At 45.1% G+C, this 23,058-nt stretch overlaps 1 protein-coding gene and 1 pseudogene across 1 annotated transcript in view; both read right to left on the reverse strand.

Moving 5' to 3' along the window:
- Positions 1-13,033: 13,033 nt before the first annotated feature.
- The window catches only part of EXOC4 (exocyst complex component 4), a 731,315-nt gene continuing 721,290 nt past the window's right edge, over positions 13,034-23,058 (reverse strand). Inside the window, exon 18 of the mRNA XM_059396386.1 lies at positions 13,034-13,307. Within this exon, the coding sequence (XP_059252369.1) occupies positions 13,070-13,307 (238 nt within the window). The 3' untranslated portion in view covers positions 13,034-13,069. The remainder of the gene's footprint in view (positions 13,308-23,058) is intronic.
- LOC132016965 (U4 spliceosomal RNA) lies at positions 18,378-18,459 on the reverse strand (annotated as a pseudogene).

Raw genomic sequence — 23,058 nt, forward strand, 5'->3', positions numbered from 1 at the left:
AAGCCCGTAACCTTGGAAACCTCTGTAACCACATGAAAGGTGGGGAGGCATCTACATTCAAAGAAGCCTACCGGAGGCTTTCCTGTTATGGAGATAATCCAAGGGCAGTGCAGACACTCACCTGTGATAAGGAGATCCGCCAGCTTCTTGGGACCTTCTCCCTGATCGACTTTCCCTGTGAGGTCACTCACTGTGCCTGGTAGCTCTTCTTCTTGCCTGGATGGTGCCCTACCAGTTGGCAGCCATGTTCTCATTTTTGGCCAAGCCCTCTGGCACTTTTTATGCAGTCCATGGTGTCTTGAGATTTTAATACTGTCTTTCATGCTGTCTTGAACACTAACAAGAGACAAGTCTCTTTTCTATTGGACGAATAAGGATGTGACCACAGCTTCTATGGGAGTATTTTCGAATTATAACTTAGGTCTGTACAGTTGGCTCCTAAGTAGCTGCCTTCACTGTGGCCATTTATATATGGTGGTCGATGTAAGAACTGATCAGTGGAAACTCCACCCTCTTGGCTGAGCCATGCTTCCAGAAATGAACAGCTGAGACCAGGCTGTTTCCTTCTCTTTCACAGTGAAGGGCCTTCCCAGGAGAGCTAGGATAGCAGTTTGCAGGAACCACACAGCCTTGGTTTGTCTCATGTCTAGGTATCAGAATGACATTACAGGAGCTCTTTTTTTGTTTGCTATAATAAGCCTAGTTTTCTGTGGAGAAGGAAGCTGAGAGATTTTTCACTTTGCAATACACTTACAGGGAGGAATTGACACACACAGCAGAGGAGCAGGAGAATAACCAGAATGTACATGCTAGACCTTGCCCTCTTGGTGATCCTGAACTAAGAAATCTGACAAGGGCGCCTGGGTGGCTCAGTTGGTTAAGCGTCTGCCTTCAGCTCAGGTCATGATCCTAGGGTCCCAGGATGGAGCTTTGCATTGGGCTCCCTGGCAGGGAGCCTGTTTCTCCATCTCCCTCTGCCAGCCGCTCCCCCTGCTTGTGCTCTCTCTAATAAAGAAACAAAATCTTAAAAAAGAAAAAGAAAAATATAAAGGAAATGAGACAGATTAAAGATGGCTAAAAATTCTTCAATATTCCTCTGTTTGAGAGGTGGGATCTATTACAACCCATTACCTTTTGACCTTTAGAGTATAGCCAAAGTGATGCCAAGCCAGTTTTAGGGCTAGCTTTAAGAAGAACTGGCAGCTTCTGTTTGGGTGTCTTAGTGTCCTAACCATCATGAAAAAGTGCAGCTACTCTGCTGGAGAGCCCACATGTGGAGACGCTGAGACAATGCAGGGTGGAAGAGGACCCTCAGAGCCATTCCTGCCGAGATGACAGTCACGTGAGTAAAACCATCTCGAATGCTCCGGACTAGCCCAGCTGCCAACTCACTACCACAGCATGACCTTGGTAGATACCACATGGAGCAGAAGAGGTGCCCAGCTAATCTCTGCTCAAATTCGAGATTCAAAGACCCATGAGATCTAATAAAATGATTAGTTCCAACTATGAGTTCGGGTTAGCGTGTTACACAGCAGTATGTAACTGGAACAGGCAGCCAGCGCCCTTCTTTGAGAGTATGCTTTAGGCTAAGCAAAGGACCAGAGCTATTATACCCTGGCTTTTCTGCAGCTGCATCCAGAAGGGACCATCACAGACCTTCTCAGGGTGCCGGTGTCGGAGGCAGGCCCCTGGCCAGGGCGGCCTCCGCCATTAAAAGATGGCGCCTGGCTAGTTGCCAGGTTAGGATTGCCTCGTGAGACTAAGTGGAACGCCCAAAGAGGAAGTAAACAGCATTGGTTGCTAGCGAAGTTGTTCGTTTAGGTGCACAGCCTGATTCGCTCCCTCCTGTACCCTGCTCGCTGATTGGTCATGTAAGCGTATATAAGTGTGTAGACTTGCGGAAATAGAGAGAAGAGAGGGAAGATGCATCCGAACCAGGGCGTCTTGTCGTCCTTGCGGGGCGAGGGCGATATGCCGGGACTAAGGGCCTGTCCTGTGCAGCACCGGGTGGAGTTCCTAGTTGCCTGCTGGTGTGCAAGCTGGCCTCGGTGTATCTTGTGCTTATCAAGTAAGTATCTAAAAGAGAAACTGTTGCATCACCCAACATGTCCATTTCCAAGCTTTTTGAGACATACTGTCAAATTGTGATTCTGGAAATGTCCTACCAGTTTCTAGTTCCTTCTATAGTCTGAGATTGCCTGTTTCCTGCCCCCTCAGTGACATGACTATCAGCTGCGGTAGTAAATGTCACCTTACGAGTAACCCCGTCCCTTTGCATGACTTCTTTTTACTCATCTTAGTATCCATTGCGCCTGGCAGAGTGTCTGGAATAAAGCAAGCACACAATAAAGATTTTTTGAATGAATAAAGCCTCAAAAGGCTGCGAAATCTATTCCTCCAACCCAAAGTTCTCTCCTGTCTACTCTTTTTTTTTTTAATTTTTTAAAGATTTTATGTATTTATTTGACAGAGAGAAATCACAAGCAGATGGAGAGGCAGGCAGAGAGAGAGAGGGAAGCAGGCTCTCTGCTGAGCAGAGAGCCTGATGCGGGACTCAATCCCAGGACCCTGAGATCATGACCTGAGCCAAAGGCAGCAGCTTAACCCACTGAGCCACCCAGGCGCCCCTCTCCTGTCTACTCTTTTTTCTCTAGATGTCCCACAGTTGCTTCAAGTTTATCCACTCACTTCTTCACTTCCAACCCCACTTCTCTCCTCCTCCACGGTGCTCCCGGTCTTACTGACTGGGACCTCACTCCCTCGGGTAACCTAGCCAGAAACCTGGGGACCTTCCTTTGCTCCTTTACCACTTCCTCTTACTTTCTCCCAGCCAACCAGTGATTGTGTCCTGGAATTCTAGTCATTCTTCACCCCTGCATTCATTCTAAAAATATTTCTTGATCATCTAGTATGGCCCAGGGATTGGTCTAGGTGTTGGAAATCCGGAGAACAAAAGATACAAATACCCCAGCCCTCATAATGTATATCTTAGATGGTGAAAAAAAAAAAAAAAAAAGAAATTAACAACTAAATTCTATGGGATGTCAGATGGTGATCAATGTTATGGAGAAAAATTAAGCAGAGAAGGGTGACAGGATATGGGAGAGGAACTTCTGCATTAAACACGTAGTCCGTGAAGGGTTCACTTAGGTGGAATCCAAGCAGAGACTGGAAGGAGGTAAGGGAGCCATCACGCTCCGCACCTCCTGAATCTGTCCCCTTCTGTCCATCTGCACAGCCACTGCCCTCGTGCAAGCCACCACCATCTTTCTCCTGGATTATTACTAGTCTCCCTGCCACCCACTTTCTAATTTATTAACCATCTTCCTCCAGGGTGATATTTCTCAAGTCGAAATCTGATCTTAACTTTCTTGCCTAAAACCCTAAACTCTTCGAGGTAAAAACCAAAAATTCATTCCTATCTACAAATCCCCAAGACCTTCTCTAACTTTTTGTTCCCCAGGTGCCCCTTGATAGCCATAGCTACTTACAGTTCCTTCCATAAGCATGGCGCTGAACTTTTAAAAACCTTCTTAAGCTTCTCTTTTCTCATTCCATAAAGAAAGTTGCAGTCCTCTTCTTGGTGTTGACTCCTTTTTATTTGGTTTGGAGATGCATTTCAGAGAGCCTGCCTCCCTTTATTTTTTTATTTTTTTTTTTTATATTTTTTTTTAAAATTTTTTTTTTTTTAAAGATTTTATTTATTTATTTGACAGAGAGAAATCACAAGTAGATGGAGAGGCAGGCAGAGAGAGAGAGAGGGAAACAGGCTCCCTGCTGAGCAGAGAGCCCGATGTGGGACTCGATCCCAGGACCCTGAGATCATGACCTGAGCCGAAGGCAGCGGCTTAACCCACTGAGCCACCCAGGCGCCCGCCTGCCTCCCTTTAAAAGAGCCATTCATTCAGAAAAGGTAGGTTTTGGGGCAGGATGAAACTTTCTAATCAGTAAGGTAAGTGCTAATCATGCAAATGAGGGATGTCTGTAGTGTAATAAGTCAGGGGCGGCAGCTCTGCATTATTAATAAGCTATGGGCTGGTGCCATGGCCCTGGATATTAATAGCATAAGGTAGATGGTGTGATAAGACGCACCAAGCTCTGTACCCTTGGAGGGGGAGCCAGCTGGCGGCAGCAATAGGGGCCAGCTTTGGGGGCTCTGTGTACCAGCTGATGGGGTCTCTGGACCAGATTCGTGATTGTGGGTGAGTAGGGTGGAGGGCTCAGGGGGTCAGAGAAGTGCCACATAAAGGGGCCTGGACCTGGCTTTGTTTTGGGTGGGGGGGAACCTCGTCAGTGCCTTTGTGTTCTGAGGCAGACTGGGACTAGATCCTGGGTCCTGCCTGAGAAATTCAAGTTATAGGTGCCACGGTCATGTGGACCACCCATTGCAAAGTCATGTCCACAACTAGGAAGAAGACCATTAGTAGATGTCCTCATGTGCAGCATTAGAGAAATGGATCTGAAGGGTGGGATGTTAATGAGGGGCAGGAAAGTCCAAGCATGAGAGGGGTTAGAAGTGGGTGGTAAGATGTGTTCAAGATATACACTTGGCTACGAAGACTGTTGGCTCTTCCACCTTTTCATGAATGAATTTTTAAAAAGGTAAAGCCAGTACCTACAGCTATGGACAGGCTTCAGAGAACTCAGAGAACTCTGTCTCTAGACCTGTCTAGAAGGTGAGTCTGATCCTGCTAACAAAGCATTGTTGTGTTTGCCTTGGAATGAATGTTCTGATAACCGTGGTGGTGGGAGAGCAGGGACAGAGAAGGGGAATTCACTGAACTTGCAGAGCATCTTGAAAGATGACATTCATCCTAGCTAAGAATGTTGCTAATAAAGGTTGTCTGTGGCCTGCTTACTTTGTCACCTACTACTTGCTAGCAAAGTTGTGGGGAAGAGGTATATCACTCCTTACTTCCTATGGTTGAAGGCTGCTGATGTTTACCAAAGGAACCGGACAAATATCATGTCAAATTGACTTAGCTCCATGCCAAGGTCTGAATGTTTGTGTTTTCCCAGAATTTGTATGTTAAAATCCTCATCTCCTACATGATGGTGTTAGGAGGTGCAGCCCTTGGGATACACTTAGGTCATGAGGGTGAAGCTCTCATAATGGGATTAGTTCCCTTAAAAGAAGAGACCCCAGAGAGCTTCCTGACCCCTTCTACACATGAGGACACAGTGAGAAGGTGCCATCTATGAACCACAAAGTGAGCTCCTTCACTACCAAATCTGCCGGTGCTTTGGTCTTGGGACTTCCCAGAACAGTGGGAAGTACATTTCTATTGCTTCTAACCTACCTAGTGTCTGGTATTTCATTATAGGGGCCAAATGGTCTAAGATAATCAGTCCTCAGTGGAGGGGTGGTATGCAGAGCAAATTACGTAGATACTTTTACTTCTATGCTCTGAGTAGGGTCTAGGGCACTGTGCAACCATCTCAGGGGTCTGCTGCGGCAGGACCTGTGCCATGACTTGACTTGCTCTATCTGGGAACATGGAAATAAAAATTCAAGGAAACGGTAATAGTTAATAAACCTGCAAAACTTAAGAATTTCTGTAACTCAATGCTTCCTATCTTGCAGATGAGTGAATTGTGGTGCTTTAAGTACCAAAAGACCTAGTGCCTTGTGCTTTAATAGTATCTTAAAATTAGCTGAGCTAACCGCATTTCGGTGTTATGTTTCCTCATTTTAAAATCGCAACTTCAGATCTCTTTCATAACCACTAACATTTACTTCCATTGGGACACCAGAGAAATACAAGAAACTCTGAGCTATTGATGAAGATGGTAGAAAAACAGAAAATTGATTTTTTTGCCAGTCTTTTCATGTTTTTGTGAGTGGACCTAGGTTATCAGAGGATAAAAACTCAATTCTAGGGACTGGTATTGAATGGCCCTGTGATGGAAAGCTTCCAAGGTAAAAAGGGTTGATCCAGTGAGATGATTAGACCCCAGAGAAAATTCAGGGGCAGAGATATATGGTCTCTTGTTTAGGCATTTTCAAGCTTTAAAATAGTTAATTGTAATGCTCTTTTTTTTCTCTGTATGTAGTGGGTGTCTCTAGAAGCTTTCCTATGAATAATCAGAAATACTGAACTGAGAACTGTGTAGATTACCCACCAATACCAGGAGTATCAGGAGATCAAAGATGGGGACAGAAACATTAAAAGACATAAAGTGGGGGGTGGGGGGGGGGGTCCAGGGTCACTCTTTGAGTGAACAACACATCCCTAGTCGTTTCTATCTCTAGCACAAATGTGCTGACAAGCTCTTGATCCTGGCAAGGTACTCTTCTCCCTCATGTCTCTAAATTTGGCTTCTGTTCCCATCACTCCACACAACCAGCTCTCTTTGATGACAATAATTTCACCCTTTTTTTAAAAAAAGGTCCTTGTTCTTTCTGCTCTCATTAGGGTCAGTCTCTTTGTCATGCATATTAGTCAGGACAAGCAAGGCTATGCTGCAGGAACAAACAACCCCTGAATTTTAACAACAAAGATTCATTTCATTCTTATGTCACATGTCAACAGCATGTCCGCTTGGGCTCTGCTCTGCGTTGTCCTCCTTCTGGGACCCAAGCACACTGAATGGTCGCTGTCTGGCACTTGCTGGATGTCATGGGGGGGAGACAATGAGCTCTGGAGGGTTGCACACAGTAATTAAATACTTTAGGAAATGTTACATTTCTACCTACAACTCACTGGCTACCTAATAACATTGTTCCATCCAAACAAAAAGGAGCCAGGAAATACAATCCTACTATATTCCTGGAAGGTGGAGAGCAGGAAATCAGGTATGTTTCCCTGTTCTTTACATGCAGACATGTCATGTCTTTGGAGGCCCGGTCTTGCCTTCTACCACTCTACTCGGCAGCTTACCAGCGTGGGGCACGTGTGGGCTCCCAAAGGCAGGGTCCCTGGGATTGACAGTCAAGAGATCTGGATGTGGTCCTGCCTCAGTCACCAAGTGTCTCTACTCTCTTCTCCTGGAACATCTTACTTGACCATTCAGAAAAGTGAACAGGTGGGGATAAATGCTCTCCAAAGTTTGATTCAGCTCTTACAAATCCACAATAGATTTGTTACTTGAGAAATTGAGGTCATCGCTCCACCCCCAATTAAAATAAAAGGGACATCCCCTCTGTCGGCCGGCCACCTTATGGGCAGTTTATCTGGGGACTCCTCCTGAAGCCCCGGTTCCCTTGACCCCGCCCCAGATGTCCCCTTAATAAACTTCCTGTTTCAGGGCAGAAAAAGAAAAGAAAGGGAAAGGACAGGAAGAGAGACATTTGGGAAACTCCCTTAAACAGGCTACTGTCTTGAATGATCCAGGACATCCCCGTGGTGGAAAGAAAAACACACTTTAGCATTTGGTGCAAAGAGGGGAGAACTGTCCCACCTGGAGTGTCAGTCCCCAAAGCTAGGAAGAGACCTGATGTGGATTCCAGGCAGCTCTGGACCTGCACCTAGCTCACAGAGCCCCCAGCAGGCAGGTCCTTGGGTGGGGTGAGTGCAGGGCATGCAGGAGACAGGACTTCCACATCTGGAGCAGCAGAGGGTGTCCGGAGCAGGGGCGGTGAAGTGGTGAGGACACACAGATGACCGTTCTGTCTTCACCATTTTCCGACTGTGCTTTAGCAATGGAACCTTGACACAACCCAAAGGAAGGGAAGCCTCTTCCCTACCTCCTACCAGGAAAATACAACAAATTACTGTGTTTAAGGCAGCTGCTGAGAATATTAAGTGGGAGCTCAGAGCCAGATTTGGTGTACAGGGGAAAAAAAGACGTTTTTCCTGCTCAGTTTCGTAGATCCATTTACGAACTTCTTTTAGAGATCCCTGATCCGACACTGCTCAGCGCAGGCAGGAAGAGTGACCGCAAACTCAAACCTGGGCAGAAGGCTATTCTGTCTGTTAAGGCCTGGTCCCTAATGGGTCCTGGAGCCTTCAGTTTAATGAGATGCGCATCATCGATGGGCAGGCAATGAGATGCAAACTCACTAAAAGCTAAAAGGGAAGCAGACACTGGAGGGCAGGGGTCCTGTGCTGGAGAGGAGACTCAGACAATGCAGTGACAGACTCTGAACTGCTGGGGTCTGGCGGCTTCAGGCTTTAAGTACAAGGAGCAGCATCCGGGCCCTGCCTGGCATGTCCCAGGCCTTTCTGACAATACGCCCTGTCAAGATGGCTGCGCTCCTATGCCACATCCACAGGGCAGGTTTTCTAGGCATTGGGTCAACAGCTCCTCAAAGAAACAGATGAAATATTATTAGAATATTGCTTACGATGCATTTGTCATATTTATCAAATGGTAGAAGCTGAAAACCTTTTACTTTATGCAGAAAGTATAATAATAATATTATTATTATTATCCCATTTCACAGATGAGGAAACTGAAGCTTACAGCATTTAATAGTTTATACAACAGCAAACCAGTTCTATAAGGCTGAGGTGACCTTCTGAGCCAAGGTATAGAGGATTCTAAAACCTAAACATTTAGTCCCCACTGCCCAATACTCCAGAATTTGGTCCAAGTAGGGGTCATCATCAGCCTCCAGGGACCGAAAGGTTTTTTTTGTTTTTTGTTTTTTTTGAAATTATTTTATGGAAGCTTTGTGGTTTCTTTCTTTCTTTCTTTCTTTCTTTCTTTCTTTCTTTCTTTCTTTTATTAAAGATTCTATTTATTTAGTAGAGAGCATGCACATGTGAGAGAGTGAGAGAGAGACAGACAGAGAGCAGGAGCGGGGGAGAGGGAGAAGCCGACTCCCCGCCAAGCAGAGAGTCCGATGTGGCGCTCCATCTCGGGACCCTGGGATCATGACCTGAGCCGAAGTCAGATGCCCAACTGAGCCACCCAGGCACGCCCCCCCCCCCCCCCCGCCCCGAAAGTTCCTGTGTCCAAGAATTTTGTACATATGCTGGCCAGAGGAAGCTGAGCAGCCCCAGAGGAGAGGGGAAAAGGCTGTCTTAAATCCAGTCTGGGAGTGGCTCCCCTTGGCGGCTGTAGGAGAGGATACAGCCGATGAGAAGTCCCTCGAGGCTCAAATACAGCTTGTGAGGGTCTCTCCTTTCTCCCTGCGGATGAGACGAGGCGGGGTGCCAAGCCTGAACTCTGGCGTTGGCATTGTCTGGGCCACGTCTCACTGTGAGCCTTGGTTTCTTTTGCAAAGTAGGGATGATAATAGTAACAGTCTATAGGATTTTTTTGAGGATTCAATGGAATAATGTGGTAGATAGCATTTAGCCCAGTGCTCAAAAAGTGATATCTAAAATACCATGATAGCAATCACAAAAATAATAGCAAAAACCAGGTGCTGACCTCCTGATCGCTTACAGTAAATACATTTGTGAAAGAACGCTCGGCCTGGTAGGTACCTCAGGTTGGAAGTTGGAGAGATGGGCAGTTTTTCTCCTCTTGCACTATGTATTGCAAAGTCAGCAGGAATCTGAGGCCACATTTCTAAGAGGGATGGAATATAATGGGAGCCACACTCACCCAACCGCTCCTAACCTCATGTTTTTCCCCCTCATTTCTAGGGACACACATAAGCTGTCTATATATTAAAAAAAAAACACCCATGTGCAGCCTTTACAGGTCCCTGCATTCCCAGGCTTCCAGGGGCTCCCGCTCCAGGTGTGTGACTGTGCCGGCAATATTTTTAATTACAGACACGGAGTCTTCGGCAAGGCTGTCGAAACCACCCCCTCAAACCAGGCCCGCATTCCCCAGGCCTCACACCTCGTCCCATTAGCGGAGGCTTCTCCCGGGTTGGCCTCCGAGTTCCCCTTTTAAAGAGATTTCCAACTCAATTCCGGTGGCTTTTGCATCTCATTACACTCGTGATAATTAGCTCTATCTCATTACCGCGGGGCCGCGCTGGAAAAGGATTAGTTGTTTTCAGGGGTAGACCCGTGGTGGGCCTCTTACTACACCTCTTCAAAATTCCAGGCAGGCCGCCGGCCTCCGCCAAACGAGGACAACTCCTTCCAGCTGTGTGCACTTCATTACGACTTCCATTGCAGGGCAAGGCTCTGCTGTATTTCACATCTGGTCACACGTTTATTAATTATGCGCTTCTTATAACAGCCAGGCCTAATTAGGACAGACCTTGGCTGAGCCCAGTCTCTCTTTGTTTTCTTCTTCTTGGTACCTCGTTACCCTCCCTCCAAATTAGGCCCAATTTGTTTTACATCTCTGCCCCATTAAGACAATTGCTCTCAGGTGTGTGAATTTCCGCACCAGCTCTGCTGCTTCTAGCACATTCTGGTTGACTGGGACACTCCTTGTTTTCCTATCCCCTCCTGCTCCGAGGACAGCCACTTTGCCGGGCTTCTCATCACATCTGCCTCTAGTGGAGTGGAGACCAGCTAGGGCTCGTTGAAGCCTGACGGCTGTGTTTTCCTGTGGAAATTCTGCGCCCCGAGTGCTAAGTGGCAGAGAATCGGGAACCCAGTGGCCTCAGGCCGTTCATGGAACCCAGGAGGCACGAATCCATTTGTTCCATCCACACATGATAAAGGGGGGATCTTCTAGGTTCTGACGAGCCAGGAAGGGCCCAGTGAACTGCAAATAAAAACTCGGGGGAGGGCAGGATGGGGGGAAGTTGGTTAACTCTTCGTCAGAGTGGATGTAGAAGCTCCAGGTCCCAAGGGACTGCCCCTCCTGCTTGCCATTACATGAATCCCGTATTACCTGAGCTGTGGAACAGGCAGTGGCATCTTCTTGACCGAATGAACGCAGTAGCGCTAAGACATTCATGGATATGACTTGGCAGGAGGATTGTTGGGTTTGGTTGCCAGTTCAGCTTGGCTAGTATTTGCGTTTTTCTCCCCATGCTATTTGAAACATAAATTAATGATGGTCAGGCTGAGCAAACATTCAGGCAAGAATGAGGTCTTGCTTCTATGAATGAAGTCCTCCTGTCTGCATCCATTTGGCCATCCACCGAACAGGACATGGGCTGTCCTGGACCTGTTAAAAAACGAGTGATGTGCCATCCTATAAGGAAATCTGCGCCTTGAATGTCTTGGACAAAGAGGCACAGATCACTTTTTCTGTGCAGAACTGACATTTTTCAATCCTATCATTATTGTAAGCAAAGCAGGGATTCTACTTTTCTAAACGCTCCCCCGCAGCAGCCCATCTGCCATTTTCCTGCTGGTTCTCAGTGTTCTTGGCATTCTACTCACTCCAAATCCATGTCCCTTTTCACATCCAATAAAACTATCTTAAAAACTCACCAATTCCACCCCTAGCTCTTCTGGTATCCTTGTAACCACCCCAGAGGTCTATACCTAGAATGAAAGGAAGGAGAAGAAAAGGTACGGAAGCTATGCTGGGAAGCCATGGCCACCTGTAGGCAGCCTCCAGACCAAAGGGGTCAGCTCGAAGTTCCCTCAACTCCCCTCTCCCACCCCAACTTCTTGGGTAGACTACTTTCCTACGATGTTGTTGCTTCCATGGTTTTCTCCTACATGGATTCAACTTCTTTCTGACCAGACTCTGAATCACACAGATTTACAGTATTCCTTCTAGAACCCTCTGGAAGACCATCTTTCAGCTGCCTGCTGAATTCCCACTGTCAGTCCTGATTTCTAACTCAGCCCTGAGTGTATATCCATTAGAGTTTTGGTTAGCATTCTGTGTCCACACCCTGTCTTAAAGGTAGACAATGAAGTGCCCTTCCTCATTGTCTAGTATCTGGCTGTAGGCCTGCAGCATTTGGCACACATTAGGAATGTTTGCTGAATAAAGAACTCAAGAAAAACAACACACAGCAGTTATTTCAGCTTCTCAAAAGATTCTTTAATTTCTGCCTTTCCCACAAAGACCAAACCTGTACAAACAGGTGTACAATTTTGGACCATCACAATATGGGGCATCACCATGTATCCTTCCTGCTCTACCCTCCACGTGTTTCCAAGGTGTGTCCCAATCAGTGCATTGCTTTCTCCTGTGACATATCAACCATGGGCAGCAGGAATACTTGGAGACTTGGGGGACAATGGCGGGGTCCAGTGTGCCAGGAGAGGTGAGCAGCCAAACCATCTGGGAACATTTTAGAAATGGCCTCCGTTGGTGGGTACACAGAGGTTGAATGTCATGCCCTCCCATCTTCCGGGCACTCAGCTGAGTGGACCAGGGCAACTTTCTAAGGTGAGGAAGACCTAGGGGCTCACATCGAGAGCAAGTAAGCATCTAAGAACCGCTCACATCCAAACAGTGTTTAACTGAGAATCAAAGTTCTTCACCCACGATTTTCTCTTGGAAAGCAGAGGTTAAAAAATCAAGAGAAGGGCAGACTGCCTTTCATTGTTCCATTTTTGTGATTAATTTGAAGGCTATTGGTTTTGATGCAGCAGCAGTAAAGACAAAAAGGCAATACGCTGACTACATTCTGTGTACAAGCTGCCGTACACAGAACTTGCTCAGGGACCGAGATAAAGGACTTTTCTCCCTAGCCCCAAAGAGGTCCTATTTTGGTTAGGAAAACTTGTTGAAAATTACAGCCAGTTGAGAAGCCACTGATCTGAGGTTGGCAATAGAGACGGAAGGCAATGCACATATGCTCATTTCATTGAACTGTAAACTGACAGGGTCGAGAGAGTCAGAAGCTACTGTCTGTGCAAGAGAACCCTATAAAGTGTTTTAGGAAGGGGCGAAAACTGAGGGAGCCAGTCTGCTTTCCAAAGACGGCTGGTAGCTGTAATTTGTGCACTCATTTTTTTCAGAGTCCAATTTGATAAACCTTCCTCTCACCTCACCCTCGTCACTCTATCCTTTGGAACCGACTGCGCTAGGGAAGACATGAAATCAAAACAGTCTGTACTGCAAACTCCCTTTAGAGTTTATAGGAAAAGCCCAAAGAGACACAAAAAAAATACCCTCACGTCTTCTCTCCACTAAAGCATCAGCATAGAGAAAAGCAAATCCACTCCGAATACACCCAATAAGATACCAGAGAAAGAAGCAAAGAGGACTGAATGAACAAAAATGGTGGCCCCCCCCCTGCTCGCCCCCCCCCCCCCGCTCCCCCCTCCCCCGCCCCCAGCAGTGCGCCCGATTAAACCGTAGTTATTTTCTTATCCTTGGTGGCCTGCTTGATGGCAGCCTGCTCGCAAATGATCTCCTTGAGCCGCTGCAGCCTCATGTTCTGGGTGGTCTGGTCTCCTACCCCAGTCTGACTGCGGTGCAGCAAGGTCAGGGCGTGGATGTACTCTAGCTCCGTGTACTTCACGCCCTGGTCCACCACCAGGTTCAGGAGTTCGTCGGCCGTGTTGTATAACATCTCGTAATACTGCCTGGGGAAGGAAGAGGGGACACCGTTCACCATCTCCACTGTCAGCCACTTGTGTGGTTTTCGGGGTAATGAACATGCTGTTTAGAAATCACTTATTCCACCGGGATTTGTCGATCACTAGACCTTGTTCTCGGTCCTATGCATATAAAGGAGAACAAGACACACACGATCTCTGTCCTCTTGGAGCTCAGCGGAGCTTTCTTCATGAGAATAAGCCTGAATGAAGGCTCTGGGAGACTTCCCATCTTTCAGGGTCTCCGTTCACTCGAGATTTGGCCTAATGCTATATTGACTTAGCAGGTTCCAAAGAAAAAGAAGTAGGGCCAGCATGGGGAGGGAGAGAAATAATCATCTGGCAGGCGCCGTGAAAGCTGGTTTTGTCTTATTCAACCCTCGTTCATTTACTTATTTGTTGGAGGCTCTGTGAAATGTGTGGTTTTCTCCTCCATAATGTGGGATAATAATGGTACTTACCTCTTCGGGTTATTGGAAGAATTAATTCATCCCTATAAAGCACTCGGAATGGTGCCCTACTAACATACATGGTCTGTAAATATTAGCCATTATTTGAAATAATAATAGTGTATTCATAGCAATGTAAGGATAGTCATGGAAGTATATAATGGCGAGCAAGATACGGCTCTCTCCTCAAATAGCTCAGAGGTAAGTCGGAAAGATAAGGGAAACAGGGAAATAACGGTTGAGTTTCTGTTGACAAGGTTCATTTCCAAGTACTGCGTCTTTTAATCCTCGCTATACTTAGGGAGCCTTTTCTCACATAAGGAAACTGAAGTATACCAAGTTACAGGACTCGCTCAGCGTCCCAAAGAAGGAGGGGCTGTGGCGGGATATGCACCCGAGTTTCTAACTCTCCTTCTTCATGGATACAGACAAAAATAATGCTCCACGTGACATGAAGGCTGTATAAATGTTATAAATTTATAGCAGAGGAAGGAGAAATCCTACCATGCTGAGGGGAAGGCGAAGAATCAAGGAAGACTTCATATGGGGTACGATATTGCCAGGCAGGGCTTCCAGGAAGGAAATTCTAGATTAAGGGAAAAGAGAAGAGCAGAAGCAGAGACTCCTCCTGGGAGGGGGAATGTGGTGGGCCTGGGGAGTGTTGGTGGACAGCAGAGTTGTGGGAAAAGCTAGTAAAAGTCAGAAGGCAGACTGTTTGACATCAGGCTAGTTAAATTAATAAAGACCCTTAGACTTAGTCAAGTCAGTAAGGGACTTCCCTTCCTCACCCCCCAAGGTTCTGTTGAGAATGGAAGCACCATCCAAGTTGTGCTTCTGGAAGATTAAGGTGATAGTGGTACACAGAATGGTCTGGGGGTGGGGGCATTAGCTGTAATTCCAGCAAAAAGTTGCAGACCTGAGATCCATTTGGCTGCAAGGCCACTGGCCTGGGTGAAGGAGAGGAGAGTAGTACCCATAAGAGAAGCATGCATTACAGTGAGTCGCCAACCGCGGAGAGCAGATGGGGGGTGTGGTCAGGAAAGGAGAAGGCAGCCATTTGCCTTTCCTTTTTTTTTTTTTTTTAAGATTTTATTTATTATTTATTTGACAGAGAGAGAGATCACAAGTAGATGGAGAGGCAGGCAGAGAGAGAGAGAGATAGAGGGAAGCAGGCTCCCTGCTGAGCAGAGAGCCCGATGCGGGACTCGATCCCAGGACCCTGAGATCATGACCTGAGCCAAAGGCAGTGGCTTAACCCACTGAGCCACCCAGGCGCCCCGCCATTTGCCCTTCTTAAAACCAACATGATGCCACCACTAACCCTTCTGGAATCTACACTAACTTGCATATTTACTACAAATTACCCAGGAGGTAAAGTTGAGTACAGGCTCTGTGCCAAGCGATGCTGTCATAGCTGGTTAGGCAAAGAACTGAGAAGCCTTCCTTCTCTCTTCCTGAAAGGAAAGGCACTTTGCCCCCGTGGAGGGCAGAAAGGCAGAAGGCCTAAGGCAACTCCAGAGAAGAAGGGATCTTGCAGACCTACCAGGATCATTGGACTTGAGTCTTGAATTTGTTTCTTGTTTATCAGGAACATCTTGATAAAAAAGAACATCCTCTGGGAGAAGTAAGTTATCCTTGTAATAAGGAATATATTCTAGGAGCTCATAATTTCAATAATATTTTATAAATTGTTGTTACAATGGGAATATGGTCAGTAATGGTACTGGTGTCTTTTCACATGGCTAGTAATTCCTTTTCCTGCTCTGCTAAACCTCCTTTTCTAATTAATATACTCTTAAAAAAAAAAAAAGAATATGCTTTCATAAATACTTCCTAAATAGTGGCAGGAATAGTAAATGCTCATTTTATATTGGCAAGTTTATGACTGATTTCAGGCAGCAAAAGGGTCAACATCCTTGCACAGAGGGTCCTCTTGGGGCTAGTTTTCTGTAAATGAGAGTTCACTTTCACTTCCTAAAACCACATATTTAGAAATCACTGGTCAAAGGTAACCTTGAAGGCAGACAGAGGTACTTCTAATATGAGAGGCAAATTGACTACAGCCTGCAGACTTCCGGGAGCCCAGTATCAGATACGGTCAGGAACCTTTCTGAAGCTTCATGTTCAGCATAAAACCTACACGAATTACCCATACCCCATAATACATCTGTTGGAACTTAAAAATACAAATTTTAAGAAAAACTTGATACTGTAGGAAGATGCATCTTTATCTGATGGCATTGCACATTCCTTGGCACACCATGGTTTCCTCCCTGATACCAGCCCCCGTGAGAAATGAGGCTCTGCATCATCTAATGTGGCGTCTCTCGGATGCACAGGTAAGGGAGAGAGCTGCCCATTTAGGGAACTACCTAAGAACACGTTTTAAAACTTGCTGGAAAAGAACACATATTGAAGTCTAGACTTACCTAACGGAATGACAGAAAATTGGGGGCCCGTGATTCTTTCAAGGTTAGAAGGGGCATGGTGGCTGCAGTTCTCTGCTGGTGGTTCTCCAGCTAGAAAGTGCCTCGGGAGCTTATGAAAAGTACAGATTCCTCAGGACCCACCCCAGCTGTTGTGATTCCCAAAGGACCTGAACCTAGCTGGGATTCTCACCCAGAGTCTCTCTGGTGTGGGAAGAGTTACAGAACCATTCCCATCTCCTTAAGCCAAGGACCTAAAAGCGTTAGGGAAGGAGAAAGAAGCAGCAAGTGGACAGTGATGCTTTTGACTGAGATTAATCCAAAAGAACTGGGTTTCTTTGTATTATGATGTTGATATTTTTATCATTTATCTTAAGTAACATTGAGCCCACCTAGCCAGATGAAATTGGATTTCTTTAGAAAAATCTGATGAATTGTTTCCAGGGATACTGGCTGGTTTTCTACAGAGACCATTGTTCCACGCTGGGAGCAAACAAGAAAACGAAGATGCTTGGATTTCCCGTCAGTCCTGGTTCCACCAGTGTGATACACGATAAACAGTGAGCCACTTAAGTCCTTAACGTTTCAATATCCTCTGTGCAATGAAGAACTTTCTAAATTCCAGAATGACACTCTGAAGTGGACTCAGAGACTAAAAGAGTCCTCAAGAGCCTCAGATGAACAGTGTCCCAGATTTGCAAAGCTGAGTTATTAAACAAAATTGACAGGTAACTGATGGTGTGTCTTCTGTAGTTAGGGAAAAAAAAATTACCCATAACCATGATGATATATTAGGTCATAAAGAAACATAAATATTTAAAGATGGAATGAAATTCATTCATCTTGCAGACTAGTACCCAGTAGCAGAGACGACGCTAAATCAGCACAGCGATGGTGGTAGCGGGAGGCAGAGGAGGGGGGCGACAAGGTGCCCCAAGGAGAAAATAGGAAAATGCCCCAAACTGTACAATGAGAATGGGCCTCCATGATACACACTGACACGGTGAAATGAAATCATGTAACCCAATTGGGATAAATAATTTACCAGTACTTATCGAGGCTCCAGGAAAATGAAAGCTTGATCTTTATCATCGAGCGTTACAATAGCAGCCGTGGCTTCCAGGCATCACGTTTGGTCTGAGATAGCGCTTAGCTGCTTGGATGGGAGCAATGAACACACATTTGATTTAGGCCTTTTCCAGCTCATGACTTGGACAGCAAGTCTCTTCAAAGCCCATGACATTCAGAAGCCAACTGCCAGACGTGGACCAAAGATCCTATTCCAGAAACCAGAGTTCCAGGTCACCCTAATGACCTGCTGACCTGGGTGGAGGTGGTTTCCTCCCATGGTTTCTCTCTTTGAGGTGCACCTTTGTGCAGCGGTTCCCAAAGTGGCCTGAGTGGACAGGGAGGCAGGTGGGGGGGATAGGAGAGAGCAGGGGTGGGGGGTGATGTCACCTTGACTGGTCTCTTGCACCCAGTCGGGAATATGACCACGTTCGTACTTTGTTCTGGCACAAATTTTTAATTTCTAATTTCTCATACCTTCCTCACCTTCCCTTTTTCAATGGGCTGTTCTTCCCTGTGTGTTTTTCTTCTTACTTTGTTTTAATGGCATTGAACTACACCTCTTTCTCCCCATTGATTGCACTGGCAAATATTTACACTAGTGAGGACAGGAAGGGCATGTTGGTAAGCGGGGCAGGTCTCCTTTTTCAAGTTTTCTTTTCTTTTTTTAAAGATTTTACTTATTTTTGGCAGAGAGAGAGAGATCACAAGTAGGCAGAGAGGCAGGCAGAGAGAGAGGGGGAAGCAGGCTCCCCGCTGAGCTGAGAGCCCGATGCAGGGCTCAATCCCAGGACCCTGAGATCCTGGCCTGAGCCGAAGACAGAGGCTTAACCCACTGAGCTACCCAGGTGCCCCCTTTTTCAAGTTTTCAAATAGAGTTTATTTAATCTTTCTCTGATTGGGAAATTAATATACATGTCATATGGACTATACAGACTCAACCCAAAGATTAAGCAGAAACGAAGATTACTCCTAGAAGTCCGTTATAAAGATGTACCATATTTTCGCATTTCTTTTTAGTTTTTGTTTTGTGTGATGTTCTACCAATTTTCTCTATTACAGTTGAAATATTTGGGTTGACAGACTGTTGGACACTTTGTTTCCAATTTTATCTTACTTATTTGTTTTGGTTTTAATTAGCAATAATCGCACCTCGGATAAACCTTATTGGCTACGATACTGCCACTGCGCAAAGCTTTTTGTTTTGTTTTAAAAAAAGATTTCATTTATTTATTTGGAGAGGGAGAGAGCATGAGTAAGGGGGAGGGACAGAGGAGAGGGAGAGGGACACAGAGGTAGAGGAAGAAACAGGCACCCTGCTGAGCGGAACCTGTGTGGACATGGGGCTCGATCCCAGGACCCTGGGCAATCATGACCTGAGCCGAAGGTAGACCCTTAACCAACTGAGCCACCCAGGTGGCCCTTTGTTTCCAATTTTAAACACTTTCTTTCCTGAGGATAGATTTTTAAGGCAGATTTAGTCAAAGGTAAGTACAGTATTTAGGACTTGGGCAATGCTGCCAAACTGCTTCCTAAAAGAGTTGCATTGATTTTTTTCTTCCTACCAACAACATCGGACTGCACCTACCTCCTCATAGTCTTTTAATATTCATGAAGTCAAACCATTTTTCATCTACTTACTGGTTTTTATTTTTATTTATTTATTTATTATTATTATTATTATTATTTTACTTACTGGTTTTTAATGTACATAGATCTGTATGTGTTGTTGTTTTTTCTTAAAAAATTTTATTTATTTATTTGACAGAGATCACAAGTAGGCGGAGAGGCAGGCAGAGAGAGACGGGGCAACAGGCTCCCCACCGAGTGGGGCTCAATCCCAGGACCCTGGGATCATGACCTGAGCTGAAGGCAGAGGCCCCAACCCCTGAGCCATCCAGGTACCCCAGGTGTGTATGTTTTAATGTACATAGTCTGTTGATATACCTTTGTATATCTGGAGTATAAGTGCTCTTCTTATTCAAGAACTCTTAAGAAATTTCCACAAACAAGAAGCAAGACCTTTCTAGTCTCTTGTCCCTGGTTCCACCTCCCACTCTACCACACTCATCATAAAAGTTATCACGGCATCTCTGAAAGCTACTGCCAAGTTTTAGCTCTCTTCGTTGTAAATGGAGGAAAGAAAGCCCCAGTAAAACCAGCAATTCCCACACAGCAACTGTCATTCTTGGACCTGCAGGCGGTCCCGAGAGTCTGGGGGTGGGGGTGGACAGAAGGTGCTAATTAGGGGCTGTCCACAGTCCCCGGGGAAAGCTTTGCCCTCTGCCTCCCTTTACAGGGTGGCGTCCAGAGTCCTAAATCCCTGAAGGAAATCTTCCATGGCTACCTAGTTATGTCTCATGCCGGGTGCGAGAATCTGTCTTGATTGAGATACTATTAATAATAATGTCTAGGGGCACCTGGGTGGCTCAGTGGGTTAAGCCTCTGCCTTCAGCTCAGATCATGATCCCAGGGTTCTGGGATCAAGCCCCGCATCAGGCTCTCTGCTCAGCAGGGAGCCTGCTACCTCCTCTCTCTCTGCCTGCCTCTCTGCCTACTTGTGATCTTTGTCTGTCAAATAAATAAATAAAATCTTTAAAAAAAAAAAAAGGTCTAAATTTTAGGTGCACTGGCATACACAACCCTTTGACATAGCTATGGCAAACATCCACACTGCACAAATGAGCACACAGCCATTTGTTGAAGGCCTCACAATCAAGGACTTTGAACTCTGTGTGTCATATAGACTCTACAGACTCAACACAAAGATTAAGCAGAATATGCCATAATATGGACATAATGGAAGCAGTACAAAGTGGAAGTACTAATTGCAAAGAAAAGTTACACAGCAAATTTTAGTCATTCAGGTAATAGGGACAAAATAAAATTCACGTACTAACTCAACTCTGCCTTCCATGGTAATGGAATACGCCAGTATTTCGGTAATTCGAAATTCATTTACACACTTTAATATTTAATATTTGAACAGCACTGGATTTGATCTGGGAGTTCAGGGCTCTAAAACGAATAATGAAGTCATGCTGCTGAGTCAGCATTCCAGAAGTTACAGAAATGAGTTTTGGCATTTTCATCGAGTCATGTGTTCCTCGCTTTTTGCCCCTCCAAGTGGGTAATGGACAAAGTCACCTTTCTTTCCAAAAGCTGGCTGCCCTTCTGACTGATTACTTCCTTGAGGAAGAGGGATAACTAACCAATGTCATTGTAAAGGCTTTATCATCTACTCCTTCCTGAGATACTGAAAGTAATAATGTCAACAAGACAACTGGGCTCTGAAGTAGACTTCTTATTAAACTTAAGTTGTGAAGAAGCAAAATTTTACCTGAATTTAACTTAGTATCGACAGTACCCCCCACATTCTTTTTAGCCAATAGTTGCAGCATTTTGAGAACTTGAATAAAAAAACCCAGCAGCAGATGGGTCCCTAAATTGTTGGGTAAAACATCCAACTCCTGCTCATTCAATGGTATGCCACCCAATGCATGCATGCATGGTGATAAGCAGAGAGATGGAGAAAGAGAAAAGAAAGGAGCGGAATAATCCATAACTAGGTAATCATCCCATAAATAATTAAGAGGTAGTTAGAGCAGAAAGACTTAGAAGACTTAGAGAGAAGTGAATACTCAAGAGATCAACTAAGCTCAGATTCTGGTTAAGTCTTTCACTCCCTGCTAACTCGTTGTGTGACCTTGGGCAAAGGCTGTCGGCTCTTTGGACTTCTGCTTCCCAAACTGAAAACAAAGAGGTCAGAGCAGATGCTATTTAAGCATTTTTGGGTTTTAAAACCTTTATAGCATCCTCTGCTTGCTCCTTTAAAACCACGGGCTTCCATCAGAAGTAGCTGATGCTGATTTTCCCTGAACCGTAGTAGGTGAGATGCTGCAGTGATTGATTTGGAAATATTCTGAACAAGTGTAAACTTAGCTCAGATGTGTACTTTCCAGACCAATAATAAAATGGATGCTAATCCCGCGTGTCAGAAGAATAAATTAGTTTATTAAAAAATATAATATAATTGCTCTCATTTGTCTTCCCCTTCAAAGAGCTTAGAGTTTATTACAGACATGATTGAAAATTCTAATTTGAAATCGTGGAAGTTATTTCCATCGCGGGAATGAGAAAACTCAGGTAGAAAAAAGTGAAATAATTTTCAGAGAGGTATTGGCAGAATTGGATTTATGTTCTCTAGGGATAGTTCTTAGCATTCCTGACAACAGACTGGGGGCGACTTTTCTTCGGATCGGGGCATTCCAGAAGAGAAGCGTGGTCTTTAGAAAAGACAGTGTAGACATTCCCTCAGCGGTTGGCAGGAGAAAATCATTCAAGAGGTAGTCAGAGCCTGAGAATCTGTTGTGCTAGTCCTGTGCAGGCTTGATGGGTCATCTACCTGCATTTTCTTTATAGAAAGTGGCACACACACACACTGCTTTCACGGACAGCACTACCCTTAACCACAGTTACCTGATGGCTGAGTCTGGATAACCAGCACTCGTCAGTAGTACTGGAAGTGGGGGAGGGGGTCTCTTCTGAGGAGATGCTAAAAGCTAAAGTAGGCTGTGTTCATCCTTCTCAGGAACGTAGCCTCGTATTTTGACAGCAGGCCCCAGACCCCTGCTTTATTTCTCTTCAGAAAACACAACCATGGGACGCCTGGGTGGCTCAGAGGGTTAAGCCTCTGCCTTCGGCTCAGGTCATGATCTCAGGGTCCTGGGATCGAGTCCCGCATCGGGCTCTCTGCTCAGTGGGGAGCCTGCTTCCTCCTCTCTCTCTGCCTGCTGCTCTGCCTACTTGCAGTCTCTTTCTGTCAAATAAATAAATAAAATTAGGGAAAAAAATTAAAAAAAAAAAAAAAGAAAACACAACCAGTCCAAACAAAGGAATTCCTCAGAGATCCATCACTTGTGAGATGATGGTCCTCTCCCATGCTCACTTATAGTCCCTGAAATGGGAAGAAAATTTCTTCTGGTTCTCTCAGCTAGAAATTTTGCTCCTCACCTTCGCAATACTTTCTAAATTTATACTATCTGTGGCTGAAATTTCCTCCTCAGGAACTTAAGGATTCATATGTCGCTCTCCGCTCCATCAGATAATTTTTTAAATTAAGTTTTCTGCAGCAGGGCTAGAGGAAGATCTGCATTTTAAATTCGGTACAATTAAAACTGTGTCTCTTTGGTCTGGCACTGCCTTCGGTCAAACCCCATTTGTATGAATAATTATTCAGTCCATTAAGAAGTCTGCTCAACTCCTTCTCCCATTTTGAAGGTTTTAATAAATATTGATCAGGCACACTTCTGTTTGCACTTGCCAAAGCAATTCTGATGGATTCATCTTCTGATGTTATCAAATAATGAAATATGAAAGAGTGAATAGAATTACCCTCTTGTTCTGTGATTTTTTATTTAGGTCCTTCATTTTACTTTCATAATTGTGTTTGTCTCCTACTCCTGTAAACGCTCTTTTGATTATCAAAAGGTGAATCCAGGTTAAGGAGAGTTATGCTGTGCTGAATATCACTTTAGAGAGTTTTTTCAATTAAAAAATAATATATTGAAGATCATAGCTTGATAAAAGGAGATAGTATTACGTACTTTGGTGGTCTCCAAGCCACATATTATTTACCGATTAGCACAGGGCCCTTATACTGAGTATTATCTATATGGCCCAGATTAGCCATTTGGGAAGTGGTGGCTGACATACGCAGAAGAAAAATAATTCAGAGGCCCTATAGCTTTTTCAGTTTTAAGCATTTATCAACTTTTCAATAAATAATGCAAAGGA

The sequence above is a fragment of the Mustela nigripes genome, chromosome 4 (genome assembly GCF_022355385.1).
Source record: "Mustela nigripes isolate SB6536 chromosome 4, MUSNIG.SB6536, whole genome shotgun sequence".
In the NCBI taxonomy this organism is placed as follows: Eukaryota; Metazoa; Chordata; class Mammalia; order Carnivora; family Mustelidae; genus Mustela; species Mustela nigripes.